This window comes from Miscanthus floridulus, chromosome 12, assembly GCF_019320115.1.
Source record: "Miscanthus floridulus cultivar M001 chromosome 12, ASM1932011v1, whole genome shotgun sequence".
NCBI lineage: Eukaryota > Viridiplantae > Streptophyta > Magnoliopsida > Poales > Poaceae > Miscanthus > Miscanthus floridulus.
Window position 1 is genome coordinate 77445143 of NC_089591.1, and position 26671 is coordinate 77471813.

The 26671-nt window shown below is 46.9% G+C and overlaps 1 protein-coding gene and 1 pseudogene across 1 annotated transcript; both read right to left on the reverse strand.

The window, feature by feature from the left end:
* Nucleotides 1-14929, reverse strand: part of LOC136496969 (wall-associated receptor kinase 1-like) — a 30642-nt pseudogene extending 15713 nt beyond the window's left edge.
* Nucleotides 14930-17299: 2370 nt separating this feature from the next.
* On the reverse strand, nucleotides 17300-25828 carry LOC136496968 (probable inactive receptor kinase At5g67200). The gene is made up of 2 exons (XM_066492750.1): nucleotides 24171-25828; nucleotides 17300-18260 (listed from the first exon to the last, which is right to left on the reverse strand). The coding sequence occupies exons 1-2, from the start codon at nucleotides 25720-25722 to the stop codon at nucleotides 17701-17703; spliced, it is 2112 nt and encodes a 703-aa protein (XP_066348847.1). The 5' UTR covers nucleotides 25723-25828; the 3' UTR covers nucleotides 17300-17700.
* Nucleotides 25829-26671: the final 843 nt, after the last annotated feature.

Sequence of the window (26671 nt, forward strand, 5' to 3'; positions counted from 1 at the left end):
CTTCTAACACAGACACTGATGAGTTTAGAGTGGAGTCTAGAGATGAAAGAAAGAGGAAGAGCACTGATAGAGGATCAGATGGTGACAGCTCAGATGAGGAGCAGGAGATTGAGGAGGAGGAGCTAGTTCCTCCAGTTCAGCATTAGCCTGGTCAGGGGATGCACTATGGTCTTCTTGAGACACGTCTGCCCAATGTACCCTCCTATGTTCCCAGAGTTGATTACAGAGGAAAGGGTATGACCAGGAGAGCTAGAGATGAGCGAAGGGTTGATCCGAGAGGCTTACCTAAGGTTCAGTACGATCACCGCTTCCAGACAGCTTTTCACCTGGACTTCTACTCCAGTGTGATTCTCACCAGGAACCCTGTGATTGCCAGGTCTCAGTGGATTGACTGGCAGTACGTCAGAGAGTTGCAGAAGGCCTCAGTTGATCATGCCATTGCTATTTGCCAGCGCACTGGGGTTTATGAGATCATGGAGTTCCAGCATGACTGGAACACAGAGGTAGTAGCTCAGTTCTATGCTACTCTGTTTGTTGAGGAGGATGAGCGGCGGATGCACTGGATGCTTGAGGGCCAGTGGTATAGTGTTGACTATGATGTTTTTGCCGCCCACCTTGGCTTCTCAGAGGATGATCTCTAGAGGGACAGGATCCACACCGAGCAGGTGTTACCCCCTGAGCAGCTCGCATATATGTATCCTCCTGCTGGTGAGAGAGGAGCTGTGGGGAAGGTTCTAGGTCTTCACCCTACCTACAGGTACCTGGACAGGATGTTCAGGAAGACTATTGACTGCAAGGGTGGAGACAAGGGCAACATTGCTGATTACTCCAGGAACCTACTCCACAGGATGGCACCTGATGCTCGGCCCTTCAGCGTGTTTGATTTTATTTGGTTCGAGATCAGGAGTGTGGGAGAGAGGCCCCTCAAGGGCTGTGGTTTTGCTCCCTACATCATGCATATGATTGAGCAGGTGATAGGGCACACATTCGAGTATGATAAGATTCACAAGGCCCTGAAGATTATTGCAGATCTGCCTGAGATAGGGTTACCACCAGCAGGACTAGGAGGAGGAGCCGCAGCACCAGAGGCAGATGCACCTGGGAGTGGTGCACCAGCAGGAGCTTCACCTTCACCACATGCTCCTTCACATTCTACTTCACGCCGTGGCAGTCCTCCCTCGCCTATCCGCAGGCTTTTCAGCTCCATATTTGGGATGTGCCGTGACATTTAGACTAGGCAGCAAAAGGAGAGGGAGGCTAGGAGGAAGGACACTCGGACTTTGAAGCAAATTGCTTCTAATCTTGAGCTTGATCCTCCTAGGTCTCCTCTATCAGATGAGGCAGCTAGTGAGCCTGAGACTGAGGAGCAGCAGCAGGCTAGATATGATAGAGAGTATGTTGAGTTCATACAGCGACAGCAGGCACCTGAGCACCCTGACACTCTACCACTTCAGGCTCGTGTGCCTACTCACTCTCAGCCATGTCCCAGCACTACAGACGACTATGCTACAGATTGGTGGAGTGACCTGACAGGTGGTGGTGGCTTCTACGGGTCTGGTGGCTATGACCCATCTGGTACGGGTGGTTCTCGTCCAGCCGGTGTTGCACGCTCAGATGATGAGGATGCTGGTCGAGATGATGATGATGAGTGATCTCAGCTTTCCGTGACAGCTTGTAGCCCCTTTGTCCTTAGTATGTCATTGTTGGACCTTTATAGTGATAGATGACAAAGGGGGAGAGAGACTGATTAAAGCTTCAGGATAGTTTCATTTGCTTATCTTTGTACCTAAAGATATGTACTGCAGGCTATAGTTTGTTTTTGAGCTTCATTGATGTATCTTGGATTTGAGATAGATTGTATCATGTGAGAGATGAGACTTACTTATGCTTTATCTATGTATCTCTTGAGACATGATCTTTATCTATATATATCAGTGGTTTCTGGACTTGAGAAAAATTTGTAATGAGTGTTATGTGTGAATTACATGTGTCATATTTATTTTTCATAAGGACAATGCATGCTAGAATGAAAATATTTGATGTGATGCCTTTATATTTATTCTTGTATGATATATCTTGTCATATGCATCACAGTTTCTCTTTGTCACACACACATGCACCCCACGGATGCAATAATTTAGGGGGAGTCTCCTATTTGTTTTAGTATGTGCAATTGACATTTGAGGTCATTTTGTGGATTCTGATCATAAGCACATATTAAGGGGGAGCCTCTCATAAATCATTGAACCCAAAAGTTTAAATGTTTATATCATGTTATAAGCTTTAATCAAGTTGTCATCAATCACCAAAAAGGGGGAGATTGAAAGTGCATCTAGCCCTTTAGTGGGTTTGGATGATTGAATGACAACGTGATTAAAGGACTAACCCGTTTGCTAAGTGTGAACAGGTAATAGGTTATCTCACAGGTACTTAATGAAAGGCAAAATGATGTGTTGTTGTATAAACAATCTAGTTCAAGCACAAGACAATAATGCAAATGGAATTCATGTGAAGGCTTATTTCTTGTGGGATTTCCATGTACTATGTGAAAGCAAGCTTGTGATTCTTAGTTAATGAGACATGAGGGATTGCATATGGAATGGTCTCATATTTGAAGCTTGCTAAATAAAAATGAAAAAGATAACAATACATATGAATGGATAATTCAACAACAAGATGTGACTTGATGGCTTGAGATGGTGAAGATAGCAAGGAAAGGCTTCAAGGTACTAAGCAAGGGTGAAGGGCAAACGATGGCTTGGCGGCCGAAGAACCTAGCTAGGGTGAAGAAGAAAGTACTTACATTTAGTTGAGGTACTAATCAAGCTAAGATGGTCATATTAATGTGAAGAATCAAATCTATAATGAAGTATTTGATGGAAGTGACTTGATACATTTGGGATTATTCAAACTTGATGAATGGAATCAAGTCACATGCTCAAGATGGCTATGCTCAAGTGAAAAGATCAACATCAACGTGTTAGCACCCTTACTTGATGAAGATTGGAAGGGACGGCATCAATTCAAAAGAACAACTCAAGTGGTACAAATTCATATTTCCGTTTATCTTGAGTTTAATAGGTATGCCGTACTATTAAGAGGGATGCATCATGTTGATAGATAATGTTTCATAAGTGCTCAAGCCAACCCATGTGAGTTTTGAGAATTTGAGCGACAAAAGAGCTAACTGATTTGTTGCTGGTCTGGCAATACCGAACGTGTCCGGTATTCATACCGGACGTGTCTGGCATTTGTCCAGCAGCTGTAAAATTGTTGTTCTCGGGTTGGTTAGTCGGGAGTTCTGACGTAGATCGGGAGTTCCGACGGTCGGGAGTCCCGGCATGGGTCGGGAGTTCCGACGTATCGCACTTCAACTGACTTGGAGGGTTCACTGTCCTGGTCATACCGGACATGTCCGGTATGGATGACCAGAGGCCAACGGCTAGTTTTCAAAAGCCATGAGAGTCGGGAGTTCCGACGTAAGTCGGGAGTTCCGACGATCGGGAGTTCCGACATGTGTCAGGAGTTCCGACACCTCACTAACTTTAACTCAGTTACACGTTTTTCAAAATTGCTGAGGGTCGGGGGTTCCGACTTGAGTCGGGAGTTCCGACGGTTAGAAGTCCTGGCGCTCTTCGGGAGTTCCGATGCCTCACAACTTCAATGTAACTTAGTTACCATTGGCGCAGTGTGAGTCATACCGGACGTGTTCGGTATGCATACCGGACGTGTCCGGTATTGCAACGGCTATAAAATGGCTAGTTTTTCAAGGGGGCTATAAATACCCCCAAGCCTCCACCTTTGGAGGCTGCTGATTCTGCTGAGATAGACACACGTTTTTTAGCCTTGCCAACTCTCCTAAACCCTCTCTTAGTGAGTGTATGATCCAAATTGCAAAATCAATTTGTGGGTTGAGAAAGAATTTGAAAAAGAGAGCAAGCCACCACTTGAGCACTTGTGCATATTGTCAATCTCGTGATTCGCATTTGTTAATCTTGGACTCTTCAGTCCTAGACGGCTAGGCGTCGCTGGAGAGCAACCGAGAGATTGTGGTTGCTTCAGAAAGTTTGTAACGGTCGATTCCGCCGCCTCGGAATCAAATTAGTGGAAGGAGGAAAAGGAGTTGGAAAAGACTCCGGCTAGAGTGACCTTCGTGGTACCCTCTAGGGCTGACCTTCGCTGGGTCGCCCGCAGCCCCCCTCAACGGAGAGTAGGACTCGAACGAGTCCGAACTTCGGTAAAACAAATATCATGTCTCAATTCGTATTTCATTTGATATTTGTGTTGCTCTAGCTATTCTGCAGGTTCTCTATGTATTTTGTCATCTCCATCAGGTGCCTGCAGTTTGGTTTGAAGATAGAAATCGAAAGGAGCAAGTTCGGGGCCGATCTACAGAAATCGTGTATACCGGACACGTCCGTCCGGTATTCATACCGGACACGTCCGGTATTTCCTGCCTGCACTGAAAATATTTATTCTCTGTTCTAACTTGGTGTTGCAGGGTTGTAGCTTCTAGATATATTCTTTATACCTTGTTTACTTTGTGGCTAACTTATGAGGGGTGGTAGTACTCTTAATTTGGAGTTTCCATTTTGGAAACTCCCCTTTCTAATTGTTTCCGCTTTTAAAGGTGTTAATTTTCAAAAACGCCTATTCACCCCCCTCTAGGCGGCATCCTAGGTCCTTTCAGATCCCACTGTAGGGAGGCACCGAGCCACCAAGGCCCAGCGAACGGCCTCGGCACCCACTAGAGAAACCCTCTAGTACTTTTAGAGTGTGTCTCTGGACCGCTAGCCATCCCCTAGCGAACGGGGTACGGGCCTCCACTCAGACTCACCCGATAACAGCTCACCGGAAGTGTCCACGCTCGTGCCCATCGAGGGTAGCCTGGCACATTCCAACCCTCCTTCCGAGCGAAAGGAAGCGTGAGGGTCATACCTAAAGTCTAGGGGACCCCTGATGAACCTCTCGCTCTATGTGGAGGCTAGAGGGCTCTTCCTACAGCCTCGCCGAGACCCCCGCAACCCGAACTTGCGCTTATGGGCTCGGCAAATGTGATAAAAAAGCTACTCGCTTAAACACGAAAATGAAAAAAGCCCCTAGAGGAGTAACTCCACTCCTCTAGGGCCTCGGGGGCTACACCCGGTGGGTGTGCTCGCACACACCCACTGGAACCTCAAGAAACAAAACCCAACTCCTATGGGGGCGGGTATAAACCAAGCCTCAGCAAACCCTAAGAGAGAGTGCACGCACTCCCCCGGAGGCTCAGGGGCTACTATCGGGTACCTTAGAATGGGGTACCCCGAGCAAACAATTAAAGGGGTCACTTAAGTCCCATCAAAAAAACAAAGCTGGAAGGTAAGCCGTGGACCCCTCACCCGCCACGTCCTAGCCCACCAGGCCCTCTGCCTCGCCTCGAGCCTCGCGTAGGAGGTCTCGGTATCCTGACGCAATCTCCGCCTCACGCGAGGCTCTCCACGGAAGGCCTCGGCAGGAAACACGATCTCTGCTTCGCGTGAGGCTCTCCACGGAAGGCCTCGGCAGGGGGTGCCTTCTCCGTATCACGCGAGGCTTCTCACGAAAGGCCTCAGCAAGGAGTCCGATCTCTGTCCCACGCGAGGCTCCGATCTTCGTCCCATGCGAGGCTCCGCTCTCCGTCTCGCGCGAGGCCTCATTCCTTGTATCACGCGAGACAAGCTTATCCATAGTCCGTCGCCCCCGCCTCGGCCGATCTTCCTGACAGCACGTCATGTCTCATTAATACTTCAACCACTCCCGCAATCTTAGCCGGACGATGGCTCGACGCCACAGAATGGCTGACAGGACCTGAGGTCGCATCAACGCCATATCGGCTGGGACAGGGCACGGCGGGGATTATCGGCCACTGTGTTCTGGCGCTGTGCCCACGATCAGCGCCCACACTGCACTATGCCCCATGATCCCCACCTCGAAAACAACGCGACATGGATAACTTGGCTCGGGTTATCATCGCCTCCAAGCTGGCGCACCAGGTCAGCCGCCCACTCGGGGCCTCGACACTGTGCACCAAGGTCTCGGCTATCTCGGGGTTTGTGCCCACCGAGACCCCCCACTGTGGTGTAGCCTCGGCACCGACCAAGCCTCGGCCTCGTGCACAGTCCGTCCACACTGGCTTGCACGTCCACCGCCGCACCCACTCCGAGGCAGTTCCAGGGCTCTCACGACGCATAGGATCGAATGGGACTGGCACGCCGCCCCAGTGCTCCAAGGACGAACCACTCCGATGACCACGCCGCCACAGGAACAGGCCATAGGGCTCGGACATGCCACCCCTATTGACACGGTGTCGCACAGTAAACATATGTACTGCCCTTGTCTTCCCTTTAACTATAAAAGAAGAGGACTTGGGCCACTTAGAAAAGACGAAAAAGAGGAACACATTGTAACACACGTACACATCCCAGCCGCCTGAGAGCAACATCTCAGACGACCCACACGACACCTCGCCGAGACTTGGGACTAGCTCCCTCTCTCCCCTAGCTTGTAACCCCCTACTACGAGCACTCCGGTGCAAGGAATACAAGATCGATCTCTCAGACTGGACATAGGGCGTCGATTGCCTGAACTAGTATAAACCTTGTGTCTCTTTACATCGCCATCCGGGATTAGGGGCATGTAGTTCTAATTCACTGGTTGGTTGAGGACCCCCCCGGTCCAAAACACCGACAATACTTCTCTTCTAAAGTGGTCATCATTGGTTTGCTTTCGGGCACGAGCTTTCCTTGCTGATTTTTCATAAGGAACATAATCATCATCCATAGCAGGAACTTCAACACCATGTTTATCGCAAAATGAAGTGACCTTCTCAAGAAAATTATTCCAACCATCAGACCTCAATTATTGCATTCTTTTCTTTGCCACATAAAAAAGTGACATTGCATTAAGAATATCTTGGTCCCTTCTTTGCAAACACTTAGATAACTCATTTGTATATCCAAGAATAATATAAATTAAGTGTGCAAAGAAAACAAATTCAAAGTTCTCAAATGCTCCAGTCACAAAATGTATTTTGGTCCAATCATTCTTATATGCAGGATCATCCCCAAAATTGACCAGTACATCATGGATTGCTTTATACATAGTAATGATGCTACATACAGTTTTGTAATGAGATCCCCATCGAGTATCTCCAGGCCTAGGCAAACTCATCTCTTAATGTAATTCAGTTCCAGATTAAATAAATTGCACTTGCTCGATTGAACTCTCACATGCGATTATGGATCACTCACATGATACGAGTATTAAACAAAAGATCAATCTAGATCGACTCTGATGTTGGGACAAATCTTCGACCTCGCTGTGTGATGGATGATTTTATGATTTTAGCGCTAAGCAATTAGCAATTAAAGTACATATGAATTTTTTACAAAAAGTCGAAGAACAAGGATTGAATCTCACCTGAACGGCTGAACAATTCCGATCACAAATGTTGGTGCAGTCGTAGGGCAGGGTGAAGGCCGAATTGCCGAACGACGAACAGGACGAGGTCATGAGGACGACTGGACAATGACGGGCCGCGGGCGACAGCCAACGGCGGCGGACGACGTGAGTGATCCAGGCGCGCAGCCACACGGACGCGTGAATCGTGATGAAGATGATTAGACAAACCGTCGAGCGTAGAAGACTTGAAGTATACGGCGGCGCTGCCTCGATCCGTATTGGGCTATTGGCGTCTTCGTCGTCGCTGGCCACATGGGTCGTGTGCCCGCGTGGGCCTGACGCTCGCTCGCGTCCTGCCTCTCGCTCACGCTCGGCGCTCGCACGCTCGGCCTCGGCTCTCAGGTACACATCAGATGAGTGTTTTTTCTTTTTTTATATATATAAATACGTATATATACGTGCTTACTTGCTGGAATCGTAGGGTATGCCGGTGCATATCCGGCATACCCTGTAGCTCCGCCACTGAAGAACAGTAGGCTAAAACCAGCACTGCCTATTGTTAAGCCTGCAGAAAACAAATATAATGGCTGAGAAGTAGTACAGTGCTGGATGCACGAAAATTTTCAGGCAGATAACCGGCCTGTTCGCTGGTTGGTTTTTGGACTGATAAGTCCGGTTGGTGCTGGTTTGTTGTGAGAGAAAAATACTGTTGGCCGGTTGATAAGCCCTAGCTGAAATCAACAAACGAACATGCTGAACATCTAATAAGTTTTGTTGTGGTACTCCTAGATAACTATCAGTCCTTTATTTAATTAGATCGGATAGTTAGAATCATCTATTACTTTTTAGGATAAATAAAGAAAAATGAAGATCTTTTTTAGATCTAATTGATGATGTATACATAATTTATTGGATGTGATAAATCTTCTTATTTTTTGCAACTTTAGGTACAACATAATTTAGTTAGCATAAAATATGTTTTTATGCAAGTAACTCACGTTGGGCACACATGAAACTTGTCCATTAGCAAAAAAAAAAATGATCTATTTTGCATGCATGAAATTAGCAAGGAGGATAAGGGAGGATATCACGCGTTGGGCTTCTGTCTCCGTGTCGAGGGGATTCATGAATACTTATTGGTCTTATTTGCTGGTCTGAAACTTGGCTGAAACTGGCTGAAAAACACTGTTTCGGCTGAATTGTTGTGAGAGAAAAACACTGTTCCGATTGAAAAAAGAAGCCGAACAAGCCATTTTTAAGACAAGCGAACAGGGCTGTTTCTTTTTCAGTTTAATTAATTAATGAAGCAGAAAATTCAAAAAAAAGGGTTTAGATTTATTTGAAGTATTATCTTCTAATAGATAAGGGATTACCGAAGCATTACCCACATCTAACACCTTCAGCATTCAAAACATAGGTACTCTCTCCGTCCCAAAAAGAATAATGTTATGGGATGCGTGTTGATAAAACTTTCTCAAATTTAACTAGCTTTATAGAAATATTAGCAACATTCGTATCACTAAAAAATTATCATGGAAATATATTGCATGATTTATCTAACAATACTAATTATATATTATAAATGTTAATATTCTTTTTTAATATAGGTGGCTAGAGTTAAAAATATTTGACTTCTCGGTAAGTGAAAACGACATTCTCTGTGGGACGGAGGGAGTATGCATTTACATCTTTTCCTTGTTCATTACAAATAATAGTGGGCGATGTGTTGATTGGTCTAGGGAGGATATGCATGTAAGAAGAATAAATAAGGGAGTATCACCTAATATATGTCCACAAGTTGTGACAACATTTATTTTTTAAGTAGAGAAAATGGTTGTATCATCATGCTTTGATATGTTTTCGTTATAGTTATATTAAATCAAAGGCAAAAAAAAAACAACGGTTAACCTAAATATGTAACTAGTAGCGCACCTGACGTCACGCGGGCTTTGTATCGTCTTGATGTAACACTTTGAGAATTTAATAAAAATTTTCTTTATAAAAAAAACAAATTTCACACAGGACTACCACGGACTAACACTATGTTTGGATCTCATGCAGTGGCGGGCCAGTGGGTAGTCCAGATAGGTCTAAAAGGAAAAAGTTCACATTACCTCTCTTAATTTTTTTTTAGAAAGTTTGTTTTTCCTGTCTGAACTCTAAAACCGGATAAACCATCTTCCTGAACTTTTAAAACCGTTCGTTTTACCTCACTGACCGGTTACAAGTGGTTTTCAAAGGCGGTTTTGTCTTTTTTTTTTATTTCGGCTGAATCTTTTGAAAAATCATAGTAAATCACAGAAAACTCATAAAATAAAAAATCTAATTTTGTTGGACTCCACATGAGTAGATCTATACAGTGAACATATAATATGGTATGCTTTAGTATATATTTTTTATTGTATTTTTAGATTTATGCTTTTTTATAATTAATTTATAGCTGCAATTATAGAAACTTTTATCTCCCGTATCTCCTGCCACCCACTCTGAACAATCTTCTGTATTTTCGTTTCATCATGAATGGAAATGGGGTTCGACCTCGCATTGGAAAAAAATTCATAGCTACAATATCTATGGTCCAATTGTGGTGAAATTTTTATGGTGGGATAATTATTTTATGTTTGAACTCTAGTAAAAAATTATTTAGGTGTATGCTTGTTAAAAAGTATTTAGGTGTATGCTTGTTAAAAAGTTTTTAGGTGTGTGCTTTTCTATCATTAGATTTATTTAGGTTTGTGCTTGTTAAAATGTATTTATAAATCCATAACTAAGCTATACATGATCCAATGAGTATGAATTTTTTACTACAGTTCAAGCATACAATAATTAGCCCGTCATAAAAATTTCACCACAATTGGACCATAGAAACTGCAGCTATAAATTAATTACAGAAAAGCATAGATCTAAACTACAACAAAAAAATTATACTAAAGCATACCATATTATATGTTCATTATGTAGATCTACTCACGTGGAGTCTAACAAAATTAGATTATCTATTTTATGATTTTTTTAATTTAGTATGATTTTTCAAAGATTTGGTCGAAATAAAAAAAACCCGCCTTTGAAAATAGAGGTAAAACGAACGGTTTTAAAAGTTTAGAGAGGTGGTTTACCGGGTTTTAGAGTTCATGAGAAAAAAATAAACTTATGCAAAAGTTAAGAGAGGTAATATTGACTTTTTTCGGTCTGGAACTATCCTAAAATTTGGCCCAACAAATTGTTAGTACTATGCAGCCCAACAGAATTTTGGCCCAGATGCTGAGACGCCCAAGCATTTTCGGCTCCCGCTACTCCGCGTGCGACCGGAGACCGCCGGGAATCATCGGGTCCGAATACTTCCGCTGATGGCGAGCGGGAACCTGCGCAGGAACCGGGCGCGCGGGAAGTCGGGCGGGAACCGCGGCGCTGACACAGGTACGTGTACAGTACACGTAAGTTTCCTTTCTTTCTCTTTTTTCTTTTCGTGCTTCATTTTTTATTTTTATTTGTTTTTTGTTTTATGTGATTTTTTATTATTCTTTTTTATTTTTTATGTTTCTTTTTATTTCTTTTTTCTTTCCTTTTCTTATTATTTTTTATTTTCTTTCTTCAATTTATTTTTTATTTTTGTTTTTTAGTTTCATGTGATTTTTATTTTTATTTTACAACTTTTATATTTTTATTTATTTTATTTTTCTTTTTTGCTCTTACTATAATTAATTATTTTATTTGTCTTATTTTATTTTATTTTTTATATTTATTCTTTTTGTTTTCCTTTCTTTTTTCTTTTCTTTCTGTCTTTATGTTTTCTATAGATTTTTTTATTTTTATTTTTTCTATTTTACCTTACATCACATCTACCATATTTTTTGTGATGTTCATTTAGTATACATGTGATGTTCTATGATGTATTTAGTTATGTTCATGTAATATATATTTGATGTTCTATAATGTATTTCGTGATGTTCACTTAGTACACATTTAATGTTATATGATGTATTTAGTGATTTTTATGTAATATATATGCGATATTCTATAATGTATTTAGCGATGTTCTATGAGGTATTTAGTGATGTTCACTTAGTAACCATGTGATGTTCTATAGTATATTTTAGAATGTTTAAAAAGTATCCACTGTGATGTTCTTTATTTTTTTCTATTACGTGTTTTTATTTTTTTCTTCGTACTTTGCTCTAGATTTTATTATTATTTTATTTATGTTACGTATTTATTTATTTTTATGTATGTTATAATAACAATTTCATGAACCCAAAATTATACTACTGTTCTTCTAAACTGAGAATATTTTTTCTTACTAAGACGGAACATTGTTCTCTAAACCTAAAACACTATCTCTGCTCAATAAAAGAAAATAATTCGTGTTTATAAGATAAATGGATGTTAATAAAATTTTATCTAAATATCTCCATGTGAGATGTTGTTTTAAAGGATTTATTGGAAAAAAAACTCGATGGTGTAATTGGATTTTAGTTTGGATATTGGGTTATGAGTTATGACTTTTTTTAAATTCGTCGATGAAAGTGAAGAACAATATGGGTGAGGTGGGCCCTGCAGGATGGGCAGCCTGAGCCAGCCATCCGCCCGCGTGCGTGCGCGCTACCTGTACGTGTACGGGATCCTCCTTGCAGCGCGGGAAACGCCCTCGGCGCTGGGTTACGGTTCGACGATCGGACCCAACACCCCCCGGAGACCGCTGCCCCCGGCCGATTCCCCGCGGTGGCGCGGCCCCTCCCCGCCGGTAGCCGCCCGCCCGCCGCACCCCTGCCGGCCGCTACCCCCGCCCCGACGCCCCTCGTGGTGCCGTGATATTGCCATCGCGGCCTCGCCGAGCGCCAGGCCGGCACCCTCACCGCCCCGCGGCCCTGCTTGGGCGTGGCCGCGCTCCTCCAGTCCGCCGGCGCCGGGCGCGCCAAGCAGCTGGACGGGTCAGCCGGCGGCTGCCCAGTCCGCCGTGCGCTGCCCTGCCCTGGCCCCTGCTCCCTGATGAGTGGTTTGCTTCTAACTTCTGAACATGTTAGTCTTTATTTCTTGAAAACTCAATCTATTAACATGTTGGTCTTTATCCATTTCCCTTTTTTTAGTGTCCAAGAAGATCATTAACATTACTGATCTCTCCGTTCTAACATTACTGATCATTAACATTAGAGCGACTTAACAATGGTTATATATCCCTCTTAGGTGTGCACAACCTCTGTTAGGTTGTGGGGCATGTATGATAATACAAAAATAAATATGAGATGGTGACTTTTCTAATCAATTCACCCACAGAAAATAGATACCATTCATCCACTACTTATTAAAATTTTCGGCTTTAACGGAGATTGGACTATAAATTCACTAAATTGGGCTTAGGGATTGTGGATTTTGTAGTCATGTATACCAAACTTTCTTTTAGACTTTACTGTGTTGCATATGAAAATTTTGATTAGGACTACTCGTGTTTCAAATCCTGGGATCCGCCAGTGATCTCATGGTCTCAAATTTAGTTGGCTACTAAAATTTTAGATCACTTAGGACACCTGTATGATCTAATGAACTAAGAGCAACTCCAAGAATCTCTTATTATCCTTTCTAATTTATAGGAATCTTTAATATTTTTAATTAGATCTTTAAATATTGTCATCACCCATTCCATATTTCTCGCTAGTCAAAATGGCAAGCGGGGCTGGCTCTCTAGAGTGCTCACAAGATATAGAGATTAATTTTTATTCAAATAGCTCTCCTAATGATGATTTAGAGAGTATGTTTATAATTGTCTTTTCGTGAGGTTGGCTAAACAACACTTTAAACCACTTGCTTGGAACTTTAAGAGCTAAAGTTTAGTGGCTAAATTTTAGACCATAGGATCAAACAGGGCCTAAATAAAGTGTGGTGTCACGGCCGTAATTTTGGGATTCTTTTTCTAGGAATTGTTTTTATTTTCTGCCTTTTTATTAATTGTTTTATAGATTTTAAAATTCAACCGCTATGATTTATTTGAGCAATTACTTTCTAGATAATCAGAGCACCAAAGCAAAACCTTTATGTTATTTATTGAGTGGCTTCCTTATGTGGATTTTTTATGTGAAGTGATACTCACTTGGGCCATCTTTTGTACTGTTGGCTTGACTATTGAAAATTTGAAAGAATGTTAACAATATTCTGTCAACCGATTTGTATTTCGCTACTACCTAAGTGTAAGTTGTCAAAACTCAAATGAACGTAACTGCATAAAGCTTCTAGCTAGGAGTCTATTCAGGGAATCAGGGCTAACTGATTTCATGTCACTAATGCCTGGATATATCCGCTGCATCAGAGTGACTTATCCATGCCATTCTGATAACTGTACTGAAATTCTTCGAGTATAAGGAATTACCTATAAGTAATTTTGTTAATTTAGCCCTTTCTGATGCTGCATCTGGACTGCAGACTGAAGTCTTTGGATCTTTGCTCCGAGTCCCAGTTGCACAGGAGCAACTGTAACCCCCAACTGTGTTACTGCAAATTCCGTAGCACGGATACTGAAGTCGATGTTGGCATTCGTTGATATCTACAAACACCAAACACGAGTACACAATAACTGAAGATCAGTGAACAGGTAACTTGAGGTGTAATGTAAAGAAGTGAATTCTGCAGAGCTTGCGGACCTTGGCAACCATCCGCCAGGTAGGGGTTCCCTTCAAAGCCATCGCTGCAACTACAGAGGTACCCAGTAGCATTTGGTGAGTTGAAACACTGGCTGTTCCTGCTGATGCAGGCATATGATGATATGTTCTTGACCGCTTCATCACAGGGTTGATTTCCAGCAACCCAGTCAAACACAGAAGGAACTCCATTCTTGTACTTCTCTGTTAACTTTTTATCCTGGAGGTAAGAAGCCTCCAACCTGAACCAATCCTGCTCCGCTACGAAGGCATAACTGCATGGGTTAAAGTCATTTACCACATAATTATTGAAGCTCTTATCGAAGGTTATGTTTAAGGAACCAAGGTTTGGTGCAATGGCTGTCTGGCAACAGCCCATGCCAGAGCACTGGCCACTGAAGTCCACGCTCCGCTTGTCCAGGCACTAGAGATACACAGCCGGTTTGAGCCCTGTGCTTATTGTAGCCTCCCAAGAATGCAACAGTGTTGCATCCAATGGCCGTTAGCTTGTTGGCCTTGCTGGATAATGTGAAAAATGGAGAAGTGATTACCGAGACCCATCCATCTGTGCTCTCGCCGTTGGTGTAGTTACACTTAGAGGCAATCAATGTGCTGACTTGAAGCTGCCCACCTAGCAGGCTGATGTTGTACACCTGTATTCGGCTGCTCGAATTAGGCATGAAAGTGCGGTTATCCTCGCAGGAAACCTCGAACCCTTGTGTGTAATAGCAGCCAGGACCGATGCCGAAGGGGTAGGGAATGGTGAGGTTACCGCATGTTTCTCTGCAGCCAGGCCTTGCCATCTTCAACGCTGTGCTGCTCTTGATGGATGCTAACAGCAGGGTGGCGGCTGCAACGATTAGCCACGGTAACACTCGAGCCATCTCTGTGTGTTTTCTGCCTCTGCCTTTTTGTCCTACAGTATGATGCAGGTCCCCATTGGGGAAGAACTAAGCTAATATGTGCTTATATAATGGTCTCGATCTCATTCTTGCTTTTTTTTCTAATAGGATGGGACCGTGTTGCTCCAATCAGAGCAGAGACGCGGTCAGAAGAAGTGGTTTGGTGACCCAATGTGAAATTGCAATTTGCTTCAAAAGGCTCGTTCTCTGTGTTTTGCATTAGCAAAGGGAAGCCATGTTATGAACCTGCCCTTTGGTCATATGACGAAACTGAACTCTTGTAGGATATAATCTCCAGCCACATGTGAAGACGTTGATACGGTTAGCACCTTCGTTTGATTTTTCAGCAGTCTGCCTTGAAGCATCTTGCCTACCTAACTACAGTGTAGAAGAACAAATCTGTCCTTGTACCCGGGTTACATCAATCCAGCTTAACCAATAAATGTAGACTACGGGAGTCAAGCTCTGCTACGCCGTTTCGCGATGCTGCGCTGGCCAGCCTCCGACGACCATTATCGCGGCCGGAAATGGCTGAGAAATTCCACAGCAACCTTGCGTCTAGTATCGAAACATGTCATTGGTTCCGTGTTGGATTTTAATTAGGCTTGGCTTATTTTAATTTAATTAAAATCAAATAAATTTTAAAGCCCATAATAAATGTTACGCGCATTAAACTTTGGAAGAATATCTATTTTGCTCCTTCAACTATTACTCGAGGCTCAGTTTCGTCCCTAAACTTTCAAAACGATCGTTTTAGTCTTCAAACTCTACTTGTAGTAGACTCAATTTCATCCTAAAATTATGAAGACGATCGTTTTAGTCCTCAAACTCTGTATTTTGGGATCAATTTCATTTATAAATTATCAAAGTGTATTTTGTTCTTTAAACTTTTATTTTCAACTCAATTTTGTCTACGTTCTACGTGGAACGCTGCATTGTTGCACCTGGTTAGCTCCAAAACCACCCACGGTTGGAGATAGAAAAATAATATTTATCCAAAAACTCTTTCGTGGCCATTAATAATTCCAAGCTGTTATTTTTTTTTCGTTACATTATAATGGTACCATTTATATATATCCGACTAAATAATATTTATAGGGAGCAATTATAGTTGCATCGAACACTACTTATTCTTTAAGAATACATGGATATATTGAAAACAATAGAAGATCTATAATTTTGATAGTTTATGAATGAAATTGTGCCTAAAGTATAAAGTTTTCTTTTTGAATAGACAAAATTGAGTTGAAAATAAAAGTTAAATGCATTTTGATAGTTTATGGATGAAATTGAGTCCAAAATATAAAATTTGGGGATTGAAACGAACATCTTCACAGTTGTAGGATGAAATTAAGCCTAAAACTAAAGTTTGAGGACCTAAATGGCTGTTTTAAAAGTTTAGAGATAAAATTGAGCATCGAGTAATAATTGAGGGACTAAAATAGCTATTGTGCCTTAAACTTTGATGAAGGATCGAGCCAGGAGTCTAGCGAGAACGAATCGAACGGAAAACCAGAAGAAACAACTCAGCAGCCAGTCACACCGTACCTGTCTGGATGAACAAAAAGAAGACAATGGCAACGAGCAAGCGACGACGACGCTGCAACAGAAAACCAGCGACCACATGGAGTACCTGCCTTGGCGCCAAAGGCTGTGTTTAGTTCGTGAAATTTGGGAATTTGGCTACTGTAGCACTTTCGATTTTATTTGGTAATTAGTGTTCAATCATGGACTAATTAGGCTCAAAACGTTCGTCTCGCGATTTCCAACCAAACTGTGCAATTAGTTTTTTTTTCGTCTATATTTAATGCTCCACACACGTATCGTAAGATTTGATTTGATGGCTACTGTAGCACTTTTTGGGAACTAAACACAGCCAAAATATCCTTGAGGCAAGTTTCAGAGAAAAGCTGTGCATGCTGTCCATTAACCAATATTAACATATTTTACGTCACGCTAAATTTCAGCTATAGTAGGCATAATAAATTGGTAACCCACAGTTTTATAGGAATGCGTTCTGCATTGTACGAGTCCATAGTTCTTGTACGTTTTCTTACGCATGTCACATGTTTAAACATGAGATTTGTTACGGAGCTTGGAGTAAAACCGGTTCCTTCCTCATAATAACAGCAAAAAAGTAAACAACTCATAAAAATACCAAAATTTGAGCTACGATTCTGAAAGTCTTCAAAATAACTGCAAGACAACACATAATGGCACTGGAGGTCTGTAGGTCACCGTTCCTACCACTTGCAAACATGGTGCGTTTCGGCCACTGGACACATTGAAGAACGGGATTAGTCTGAGAGTAGAGAAAAAAAAAATGGTCTATTTCACCATTCCATCCTCAACGCGTCATTCCATGAAAATCCCACAATACCTGCTGGTAGTAGGATTTAAAACCAGATCTTCACTCGTCACACAGCTTTTGTGGCTCGATTACTATCATACTATGAATCCTAGTAATAAACTTTCACATAACAGACTGGTGCTAGAACTGCTGGTAGTAGAACCAGACCATAACATGCTGAGTTCCTGACAATAAGAAATCCTATAATATGTTACAGCATCCGTAGCTCAAACCACACCAAACATAGAGATCGTTATACTATTGCAGTACTCCTACGGTCCTACCCTAGAGTTCACCTTCACTTCGAATTATCCAGTCTACATCCATGCAGCAAGAACCTGCATCCAATTGATGCTGTTGCTTTGATCCATCCACCTGAGATGGACCCATACAGTACAGGCAACTAGGAGTTGCTGGTAAGATCACTGTCGTTATCGCCAGTTGCATCTGCTTCCTTCACTTCTTGAATCATCTTAAGTACTTGCCAGGCGGCAGGCCGACTTTCTGGTGAGGACCGAACGCAAGTAGCGGCTATGTCGACAATCATTGTGATGCGGTCAATGTCCACTCCTTCATCCTCTCTCGCTGACTGGACATAGGATTGAAGATTACTTGCGACCAAGACTGAGTGCTGAAGTGGTGGCTTTCCGCTAAGGAGCTCAAGGAGGAGGACACCAAAAGCATATATGTCTGACTTTGGCGTTAGCATTCTGTTGGACTTCATATTTTCTGGTGCTCTGTAAGCAGCAGCATCTTTGACTTCTGATGATTCCAGGAGGAAAGACAAGCAGTTGTCCGTAAGGCAGGCCTCAAAGTCCGAACCAAGCAGAACATTCGAAGACTTGATGTTCCCATGGACAAGCCGAGATGCTTGACAAATGTAAGCAAGACCTTGTGCAACATCTTCTGCTATCTTCAGGCATGATGTCCAGTGAAGTGGTTTTGCCCGGGATGAACTTGAACCTGCAAGTTCACAAACATTAACGGAACAATTAAGCATAATTGATAAAACATCTATTCGTACAATTTATGACACAAATATTTTATGAATGCATAAAAGCGTATTGACATATTGATATGCTCTAACTTGTGAATAGTTTTGTTTAGCTTCGCTATGCAACAAGTGTGTTATTGTTACGGCGCCTAGACTTGCTACGGAGGAAGTAGGGAGGCGAGCTCACTGGTCGGGGCCTGGAGATCCGGCGGCGAGCGGGCGCCGTGCTCGGCGCTGAACAGAGACGGCTCGGGGCTGGGAGCCCAAGGGAGATTAGATCTCAAACCCAGGCTTATCCATTCATTAGCGAATGTGTGTGCTATATAAGCAGCTTACAAACAAACTTTCCTAAATTCACTCCTTGCCAACAACTGAACGGAAACAAAGCAAATCGACTTGATCAACTAACTGGGACCGACTGACCCGGCAGGAGCCGTGGTGACCGCGCCCTGGGCGCTGCGCCGCTCGGCAAGCCTCCTTCGGTGATCAGCTCTAGCCACTGTTATGATCCCGACGGTGGTACTGTTTTCCCACCATAACATCTCTCCCCCCCTTCGGGAACAGCTCGTCCTCGAGCTGAAACAAGGGGTAGGCAGCGCGGAACGCGTCGACCGGCTCCCATGTGGCCTCTGCTGCAGGCATGCCAGCCCACTGCACCAAGATGTGCCAGGCTCCACGACATAGGCTGGAACGGAGGACGCGCTCGGGCTGTTGCAGAGCGCGTCCATGCTGTAGTGCAGGTAGTGTCGGAGTAGTTGCCGGAGGAGTGCCGATGAAGGGCTTGAGGACGCCGACATGGAAGACGTCGTGGATCCGAGCGTTCACCGGCAGTTGTAGACGATAGGCCACCGACCCGATACGTTCCAATACCTGAAAAGGGCCGGCATATTTGGGGCCAAGCTTCTTGCGGGTGGCCGAAAGCAGGGACTGGGTCGTGCGGTTGAGCAGACGAAGCCAGACCCAATCCCCGACGGCGAACTCCACAGCACGGTGATTAGCATCAGTAATGCTTGTGTGCATATTGCTGCGCCTGCAGGAGACGGTCACGGACTTCCAGCGAGGAACGCGTCGCGTCAGGGCGAGCAGATCATCGATGGCTTCGGTGTGAGCCGAGCCCTGCTCATACGGTAGCAGGGACGGAGGGGGCCTGTCGTAGACGACCTGGAACGGCGATGTGCGCAGGGCGGAGTGAAATGAGGAGTTGTAGCAGAACTCCTGCCCAGGGCAACCAGTCGAGCCATTCACGAGGACGGTCGCCGGTGATGCAGCGGAGGTACATGGCGATCACTTTGTTCACCGCTTCGGACTGGCCTGTCAGTCTGGGGATGGAAGGCAGAGCTCATGCGCAACTGTACCCCGGAAAGCCGGAACAAGTCCCGCCACACACGACCTGTGAAGACGGGGTCGCGGTCGGAGACGATCGACTCCGGAAAGCCGTGGAGTCGGACGATGTCGGCGAAAAACGCGCGAGCAACGGAGGCTGCCGTGTATGGGTGTCCCAGCGGAATGAAGTGCGCGTACTTGGATAACCTGTCCACCACGGTGAGCAGCACACTCTTACCATGTACCTTCGGCAGTGCCTCGATGAAATCCATCGAGATGTCGGCCCACACCCGGGATGGCACTGGCAATGGCTTGGAGAAGACCGGCCGGGTGCAGCGCCTCGGTCTTGTTGCGTTGGCAGGTGTAGCAGGCCCGTACGTAGTCGTGGACGACCCGACGATCATGTTCGACGAAGAAATCAGCACGGAGGCGCTGAAGGGTCTTTTGAATGCCCTCGTGCCCCACCGTGTGGGCGAGCTGGAGGATGTCGGGCAGCAGCGGAGACGCCTCGGGCACGAACACGCGTCCCTGGTGGAGAATGAGACCGTCGCGGACACGCCACGCCTCGCCGCGATCACCGTTGGCAGCGGCGTCCCTCAGTGCGCTGAGTTCAGGGGGACGCCGTGATCTCTTGGCGCAGCTCGTCGAAGAGGTGGAAGGACGGGCTGGAGGGCGCAGCGACGATGCGAATTCCAGACCTGCCGGCTGCACCCTCCAGGCTGGAAGCTGCGGCTTCCTGGCAGGCCATAGTGTCGCCATCACGACGGGACAGCGCGTCGGCGACCGTGTTCAGCCGGCCCGGTCGGTATTCCACCCTGAAATCAAAGCCAAACAATTTGCTAATCCAGTGGATGCTGGGGTATCGTGGAGAGGCGCTGGCTCCAGCATGAACTTGAGCGCGTAATGATCTGTGCGCACGATGAATGCGCGCCCCCACAAGTACGGCCGCCAGTGGCGCACTGCCTGAACCAGGCCAATGAGCTCACGCTCGTAGGCGGCGACTTTCATGTGCCGCGCCGCGAAGGGCCGGCTGAAGAATGCCTAGCAGCCCTTCTCCCTGGTGCAAGACGGCGTCGAAGCCAGACCCTGATGCGTCGCAATCCACAATGAAGTCCTTGGTGAAATCTGGAAGTTGGAGGACCGGTGCAGTAGACAGGGCGGCCTTCAGCGCCGCGAAGGCCGTGGTGGCCTCCTCTGTCCACCGGAACCCGTCCCTCTTGAGCAGCAACGTCAGCGGGGCGGCGATGGCGCCGAAATTCTTGATAAAACGGCGGTAGTATCCGGCGAAACCGAGGAAGCCGCGCAGTCCACGCGCAGAACGCGGCAGCGGCCAGGCGGTGACTGCTTCCACCTTGGCGCTGTCCATGGCCACGCCATTGGCCGAAATCACATGGCCCAAGTACTGGACCGACGAGGCTGCTAACGCGCACTTAGAACGCTTGACGTGGAGGTGGTGCGCGCGCAGGACGTCAAGGACGGCGCGGAGATGTTGGAGGTGTTCGGTCCAGGACGAGCTATAGATCAAGATGTCGTCGAAGAAGACGAGCACACACCGGCGAAGGAACGGCTGCAGGACAAAATTCATTAGCGCTTGGAACGTGGCCGGAGCGTTGGACAGGCCGAATGGCATGACCAAGAACTCGAAGTGGCCATGGTGGGTGCGGAACGCCGTCTTGGCCACGTCGTCGGGGTGGACGCGGACTTGGTGATAGCCCGAGCGGAGGTCAAGTTTGGTGAAGAAGCGTGCCCCGCGGAGCTCGTCTAAAAGCTCCTCGACGACCGGAATCGGAAACTTGTCCTTCACTGTGGCGGAGTTGAGGGCGCGGTAGTCCACGCAGAAGCACCATGACGCGTCCTGCTTCTTGACTAGCAGCACCGGTGCTGAGAACGGCGATGTACTTGAGCGTATGATGCCCTGTTTGAGCATGTCGGCGCACTGCTTCTCCAGTTCATCCTTCTGGAGTTGAGGGTACCGATAGGGCCGCACCGCCACCGGTTCTGTGTTGGCCTTGAGGTAGATGCGGTGGTCGCACGGGCGTGCCAGGGGTAGGCCGGCCGGAGAGGCGAAGACGTCATCGTACGTGCTCAGCAGCCGGCCCAGCAGTACTGGTTCGAGGCCACGCGCCGCGTGGACGCGCGCGGCGTGGAGTCGGCCCGTCGTAGGAGCGTTGGTGCGGGTGGAACCAAGCCCCTTCCAGAGGACTCGCCGGCCGTGGTGCACGAAGGACATGCATAGGTCGTCGAAATCCCAGAGGATGGGACCCAGTGCGCGCAGCCAAGAGACACCGAGCACCATGTCGTGGCAGTCCAGGGGAATGGCGAAGCAGTCCACCGTGAAGAACTCCTCTCCGATCCGCAAGGCGACGTCGCGGGCGAAGCCCTGGCACGCGACGCGGTCGCCATTTGCCACGGTGACGTGCGCGCCATGGCTGTCCCGGAAGCAGAGGCCAGCGCGGCGGGCGGCGGGAAGGCTGATGAAATTGTGCGTTGAACCGGAGTCCAGGAGCGCCCTGAACTCGTGGACACCGATCTGGACGCGGAGTTGCATAGTGTCCTCCGTTCGAATTCCTGTGATCGCCAAGAGGGAGATCAGGGGCTCCTCGGGGTCGAAGGCCGACTGGGGAGTTGTCGCGGTGGCCGGCACGGTGTCGACCTCTTCGGGTTCCTCAACTATGTAGTCCGACGCCTCGAGGAAGAACAGGCGGGCACACTTGTGACCGCGCACATAGGGCTCGTCACAATTGTAGCAGAGGCCGTGCTTGCGGCGCTCTGCCAACTTCCTCCGTAGCAAGTCTAGGCGCCGTAACAGTTATTTAGCTGGAGTATGACATTGCGTTACATAACAATGCTCATAGCCAAATCAACATAAGAAATGAATAAACCTTCTCTTGCTACTGGTTTACTACAAGTTCCTAAGCACTCACCAATATTATTCATCTGAATTAGTATAAGCATACCACTGTTACCAAAGAAACTACAACCAGAACCATAAGTACAGATGACACTATTTGTGGACCTAGTTGCAAATTTCAGATAGTACTTCAGAACAGCAACCCAGCGTTTAAGTCCTTACTTGTATGATCGCAATTTTTTTTTATAGTTCACAAGCAAAGGAAAGTAGAAAGGAGAAATCATGAACCATAAAATTACAATGGCCAGTCCACTGTAGAGGTTCAGATGATGTTTTTCATGGCCGACGGAAAATAAGTCATACCTCTGCTATTTTCTAATATTGTTAAATGATTTATCATCCCAACATCTAATGAATAAGTAATGTCATCATTATACTCTTGGCAATGAAAACTAGTCAGTAAAATGTCACACGCAACCTTGTGTTTCCCCCTTTCATGAATCTGAACAAAGCATTAGTCAGATGACTACTACATGGGACCAGTGCACTTATGAGTTATGAGCGCATGTATGTTTTATTTAGTGGATTCGCAAAGAAAAATATCAAGCAGCCAAATCATAAAGCATCACATATATGGGTTCACTAGGCATCAACATTTTGCTGCCAGATATTCATGTTGTCATCTTCTGAATTTCATTCCATAGCCATGTTGGGTGAAGAGTATCTAGTTTGAAAAGGTGAGAACAATTGACAAAAAATCTACTCATACAATTTATGACCTAAATATTCTATGAATGTATTAAAAAAGTATGGATATCTTGACATGTTCTAGCCTGTGGACATTTATTTTTGAGTTAAATGCATGAGAGGCCTTTGAACTTGTCATAGGGTGTCACTTAGGTCCCTGAACTTTGAAAATGCATTTCTGGGTACATAAACTTGTTGATTGATACACCGTAGGTCCATACTTGCCATGTGGCAGAAAATTATGCATTGAACCCCCTAAAAAATATGCGCCCTGAACAGATCAGCCCCTGAACTGAACCTCCTCCTCCCGCATGCGCTGCTCTCCAACTTCCTCCGCGCTCAGGCACACGCTGCCCTTCTGGAAGAACACGAGCCTGAACTGGTACTTCGCCAAGAACAAGCACGGCGCTTTGTTTTCGTTCCATGAATTTATATAAATGTCTAGTGTACATGAACAGTTGAATGCTATAGGTGACTAGGGACACTTAACAGTGCATGTATGCTTTGTTTAATGGGTTCTCACTTCCAATAGAAAAGCTACCAACAATCAACCAATAAAGCAACCCTTATATAGATATTAGGCCCGCTAGTGCCGTTCACATTCTGTTGCCTGGTTTTCACGTGACCCAAGTCTTCTGAATTTCAATTCGTGGTCATGTTGGAATGAAGAATGTCTACTTTAGAAAGGTAATGCCAGCCTAGACCACTAATTCCCTGTTCGGCTTACCTCATATTCGGTTTGTTCAGCTTCTTTTTTCAGTCGGAACAATATTTTTCTCTCACAATAATTCAGCTGGAATAGTATTTTTCAGCCCGTTTCATATCAGCGAACGGGGCCTAATCTAGTGGTAGTACTAGATGTAAAGGCAGGTAGTAGAATTGTTCCCAGCACCGATCAGATACTACTCTACTACAAAATTAACCACTCAGATCCAGAGCAAAGAGCACGGAACTTTACCATGGATGAGAGAGTAGAGGCTGCCATTGGGCTGGTAGTCGTACACAAGCAGCCGCTCCTCCTTAGCCTGGAAGAATGCTCGGAGTGGTACAAGGTTCGGATGGCGCAGTCGACCAACGGCATCCATGTTCTGCTCGAACGCCTCTGCTTCCAGTGCCGCTGGGCCAATCTTGGCGGCGTCCAGCCTCTTGACAATCACAACGAGCCGCCCGTCGAGCACCGCCTTGTACGTCGTCCCCACGCTCCCGCGCCCGAGCACCTCTGCCGAAGCGCGCATGAGCTGCTCGAGGCTGTAGCTCGCCGCCTCGCCGGCGCAGAATGTCAGGCACCCGCTCCGCTCCAGGCGCCGCGCCTTCTCCTCCGGCACCATAATGGCCGCCGTCTCCTCATCGGGCACGCACTCGACGTAGCCCATGTCAGCATTGTCCCTGCTCACCTCGGACGCAGGGGCGCTCTTCTTGGGGTTGGGGCTCGCGTACGACGCGGAGCTCGGGCGCCCCCGCTTGTTGCTCCTCTTCATCGCAATCATGGCACAGACAAGAAGCGCGGCGAGGACAGACCCCGCGGCGACCGCGATTGCCACCGTGGTCCTCCTCCGCCTCACTCTCTTCGCATTTGGCGCGGACGAATCCGGCATGCTCAAGTTCTCTCGCTGCGGCCCGCTGTCGCTAGCGGCAGCGCTCTGCACAGGGGCAGCGGCGGTGCCGTTGGCGCCGTCGCCTCCGTGGAAGAAGAGGAGGTGCGAGCCGCGGCACTCGCGGAGGACCACCTCGCCGCAGAGCTCGGGGTTGCCCGCGAACGCGGCGGCGCCGAGCTGCGTGATGACGGGCGTGACCGGCACGGGGCCCGAGAAGTTGTTGTAGGAGACGTTGAGCACCTTGAGCGACGACTGGTTCCATGGCGGGAGGGTGCCGCTCAAGTGGTTGGCGTCGAGGCGGAGGAGCGTGAGGTGCGGGAAGGCGGCCTCGATGCCCGGCGGGAGCGCGCCGGAGAGCCTGTTCCCGGAGAGGTCGATGGAGCGGAGGCGGCGCAGGGAGGCGAGCGAGGGCGGGAAGGGCCCCGAGAAGCGGTTCCCCGGGAGGAAGAGCGCCTTGAGGTTGGCGAGCGGGGAGAGGTCCGGGACGGGCCCGTGGAGCGCGTTGGACTTGAGGCTGAGCACGCGGAGCTCGGCGAGGCGCGAGAGCGTGCCCGGCGGGAACGTCCCGTTGAGCCCCGCCGACTCGAGCACGAGGCGGATGATCTGGCCGGAGGCCGTGCAGGTGATCCCGGGGCGGGAGCAGGGGGAGGCGGCGCGGTTGGGGAGGCCCAGACGGGAGGCCGGGTCGGCCTTGGTGAGGAACGCCGCGAGGGCCGCGGCCGAGGGCGAGACCGGCGGCGGCTTCGACGCCAGCGCCGCGGACGGGGGCACCGCGGCGGTGGCTTGGACCGGCGGCGCTGGCAGCGTCGGCTGCGAGTGCGATGCGGCGCCGGTGGCCGCGGAGGTCGTGGTGGTGGCGAGCAGCAGCGGGAGGAGGAGGATGGGGAGCAGCGGGGCGCGGTGTCGGTGCGCCATTGCGGCGCGGCGGGCGCGTACGGGGGGGTTTGGGCTCCGGGTTTAGGGAGGGGTGGTGCCGTGGCCGTGGTGGTTGGTTCCAGTGTAGCGGTGGAGTGGAGTGGGCTGCGGTGGGGGTGGCACGCCGAGATGCGAGAGGAGATCGGGTCGGGAAGGGAGGGGCCGATGGGGCGACGGGGACGGGGGTCAGAGGGTGGTCGCCGCGGCACGTGGGTGGTACGTGGAGTTTAGCGTGCTTTTTTGGCCTAGCGTACGGAGAGGCTCATTAGCGGGGACACCAACAACAAAAGCACGCACGCAGCAGCTAGCTGCTTGGCATAGGCCAATTCAAACGCAGATCACGGAGAAGATAAGACGCTGGCCGTGTACCCGCTACGGAAACTTCAGCTCCGAAACGAAATGGATCTGTCTATTTGCAACTCAGGTGATTTGACAAATCACACAAATCTAAACAAAGGCAAAAATTGAGTGAAACAGAAGATCAAATCACAGGAATTATGCATTCCATCTAAAAACAGACAGCAATTGAACTCTATTGTAACTACAAAATTAAGCCATTGTAACAAGATACTAGAACCTAAGTAAACTAGAACAAGAAAGCCAATAGTTAGAAGTACCTGAGATTCAAATATAACCAAAGAAACCATCTCAAGCTACACCTGAAAAAAAAAATCCAAAGAACACGACCAAACAAATCAAAATATACAAATTAAAAAATCAAAAAGCAAAAAATTTCTATGCATTGCAAAATCAAAAAACCTTTCTTTGGTGAACCAAACAGATCAAAACTAAAAAAAATCAAAAAGCAAAAAATTTCTATGAATTACAAAAAAAAATACTATAGCATTGATGCAAACAAACATACCATAACAAAAAACAAAATTTAAGGATGAATAAAAAAACAAGAAGACAATAAGGCATTACCATCAAATCCACTTAGTACAATAAC

Coding starts and splice junctions, on each gene's coding strand:
- LOC136496968 (XM_066492750.1), bottom strand. CDS start 25,722: ATGGCGCACCGACACCGCGCCCCGCTGCTCCCCATCCTCCTCCTCCCG. Junction 18,261..24,170: donor CCTCTACTCTCTCATCCATG/GTAAAGTTCCGT, acceptor GTGAACTTGCAG/GTTCAAGTTCATCCCGGGCA.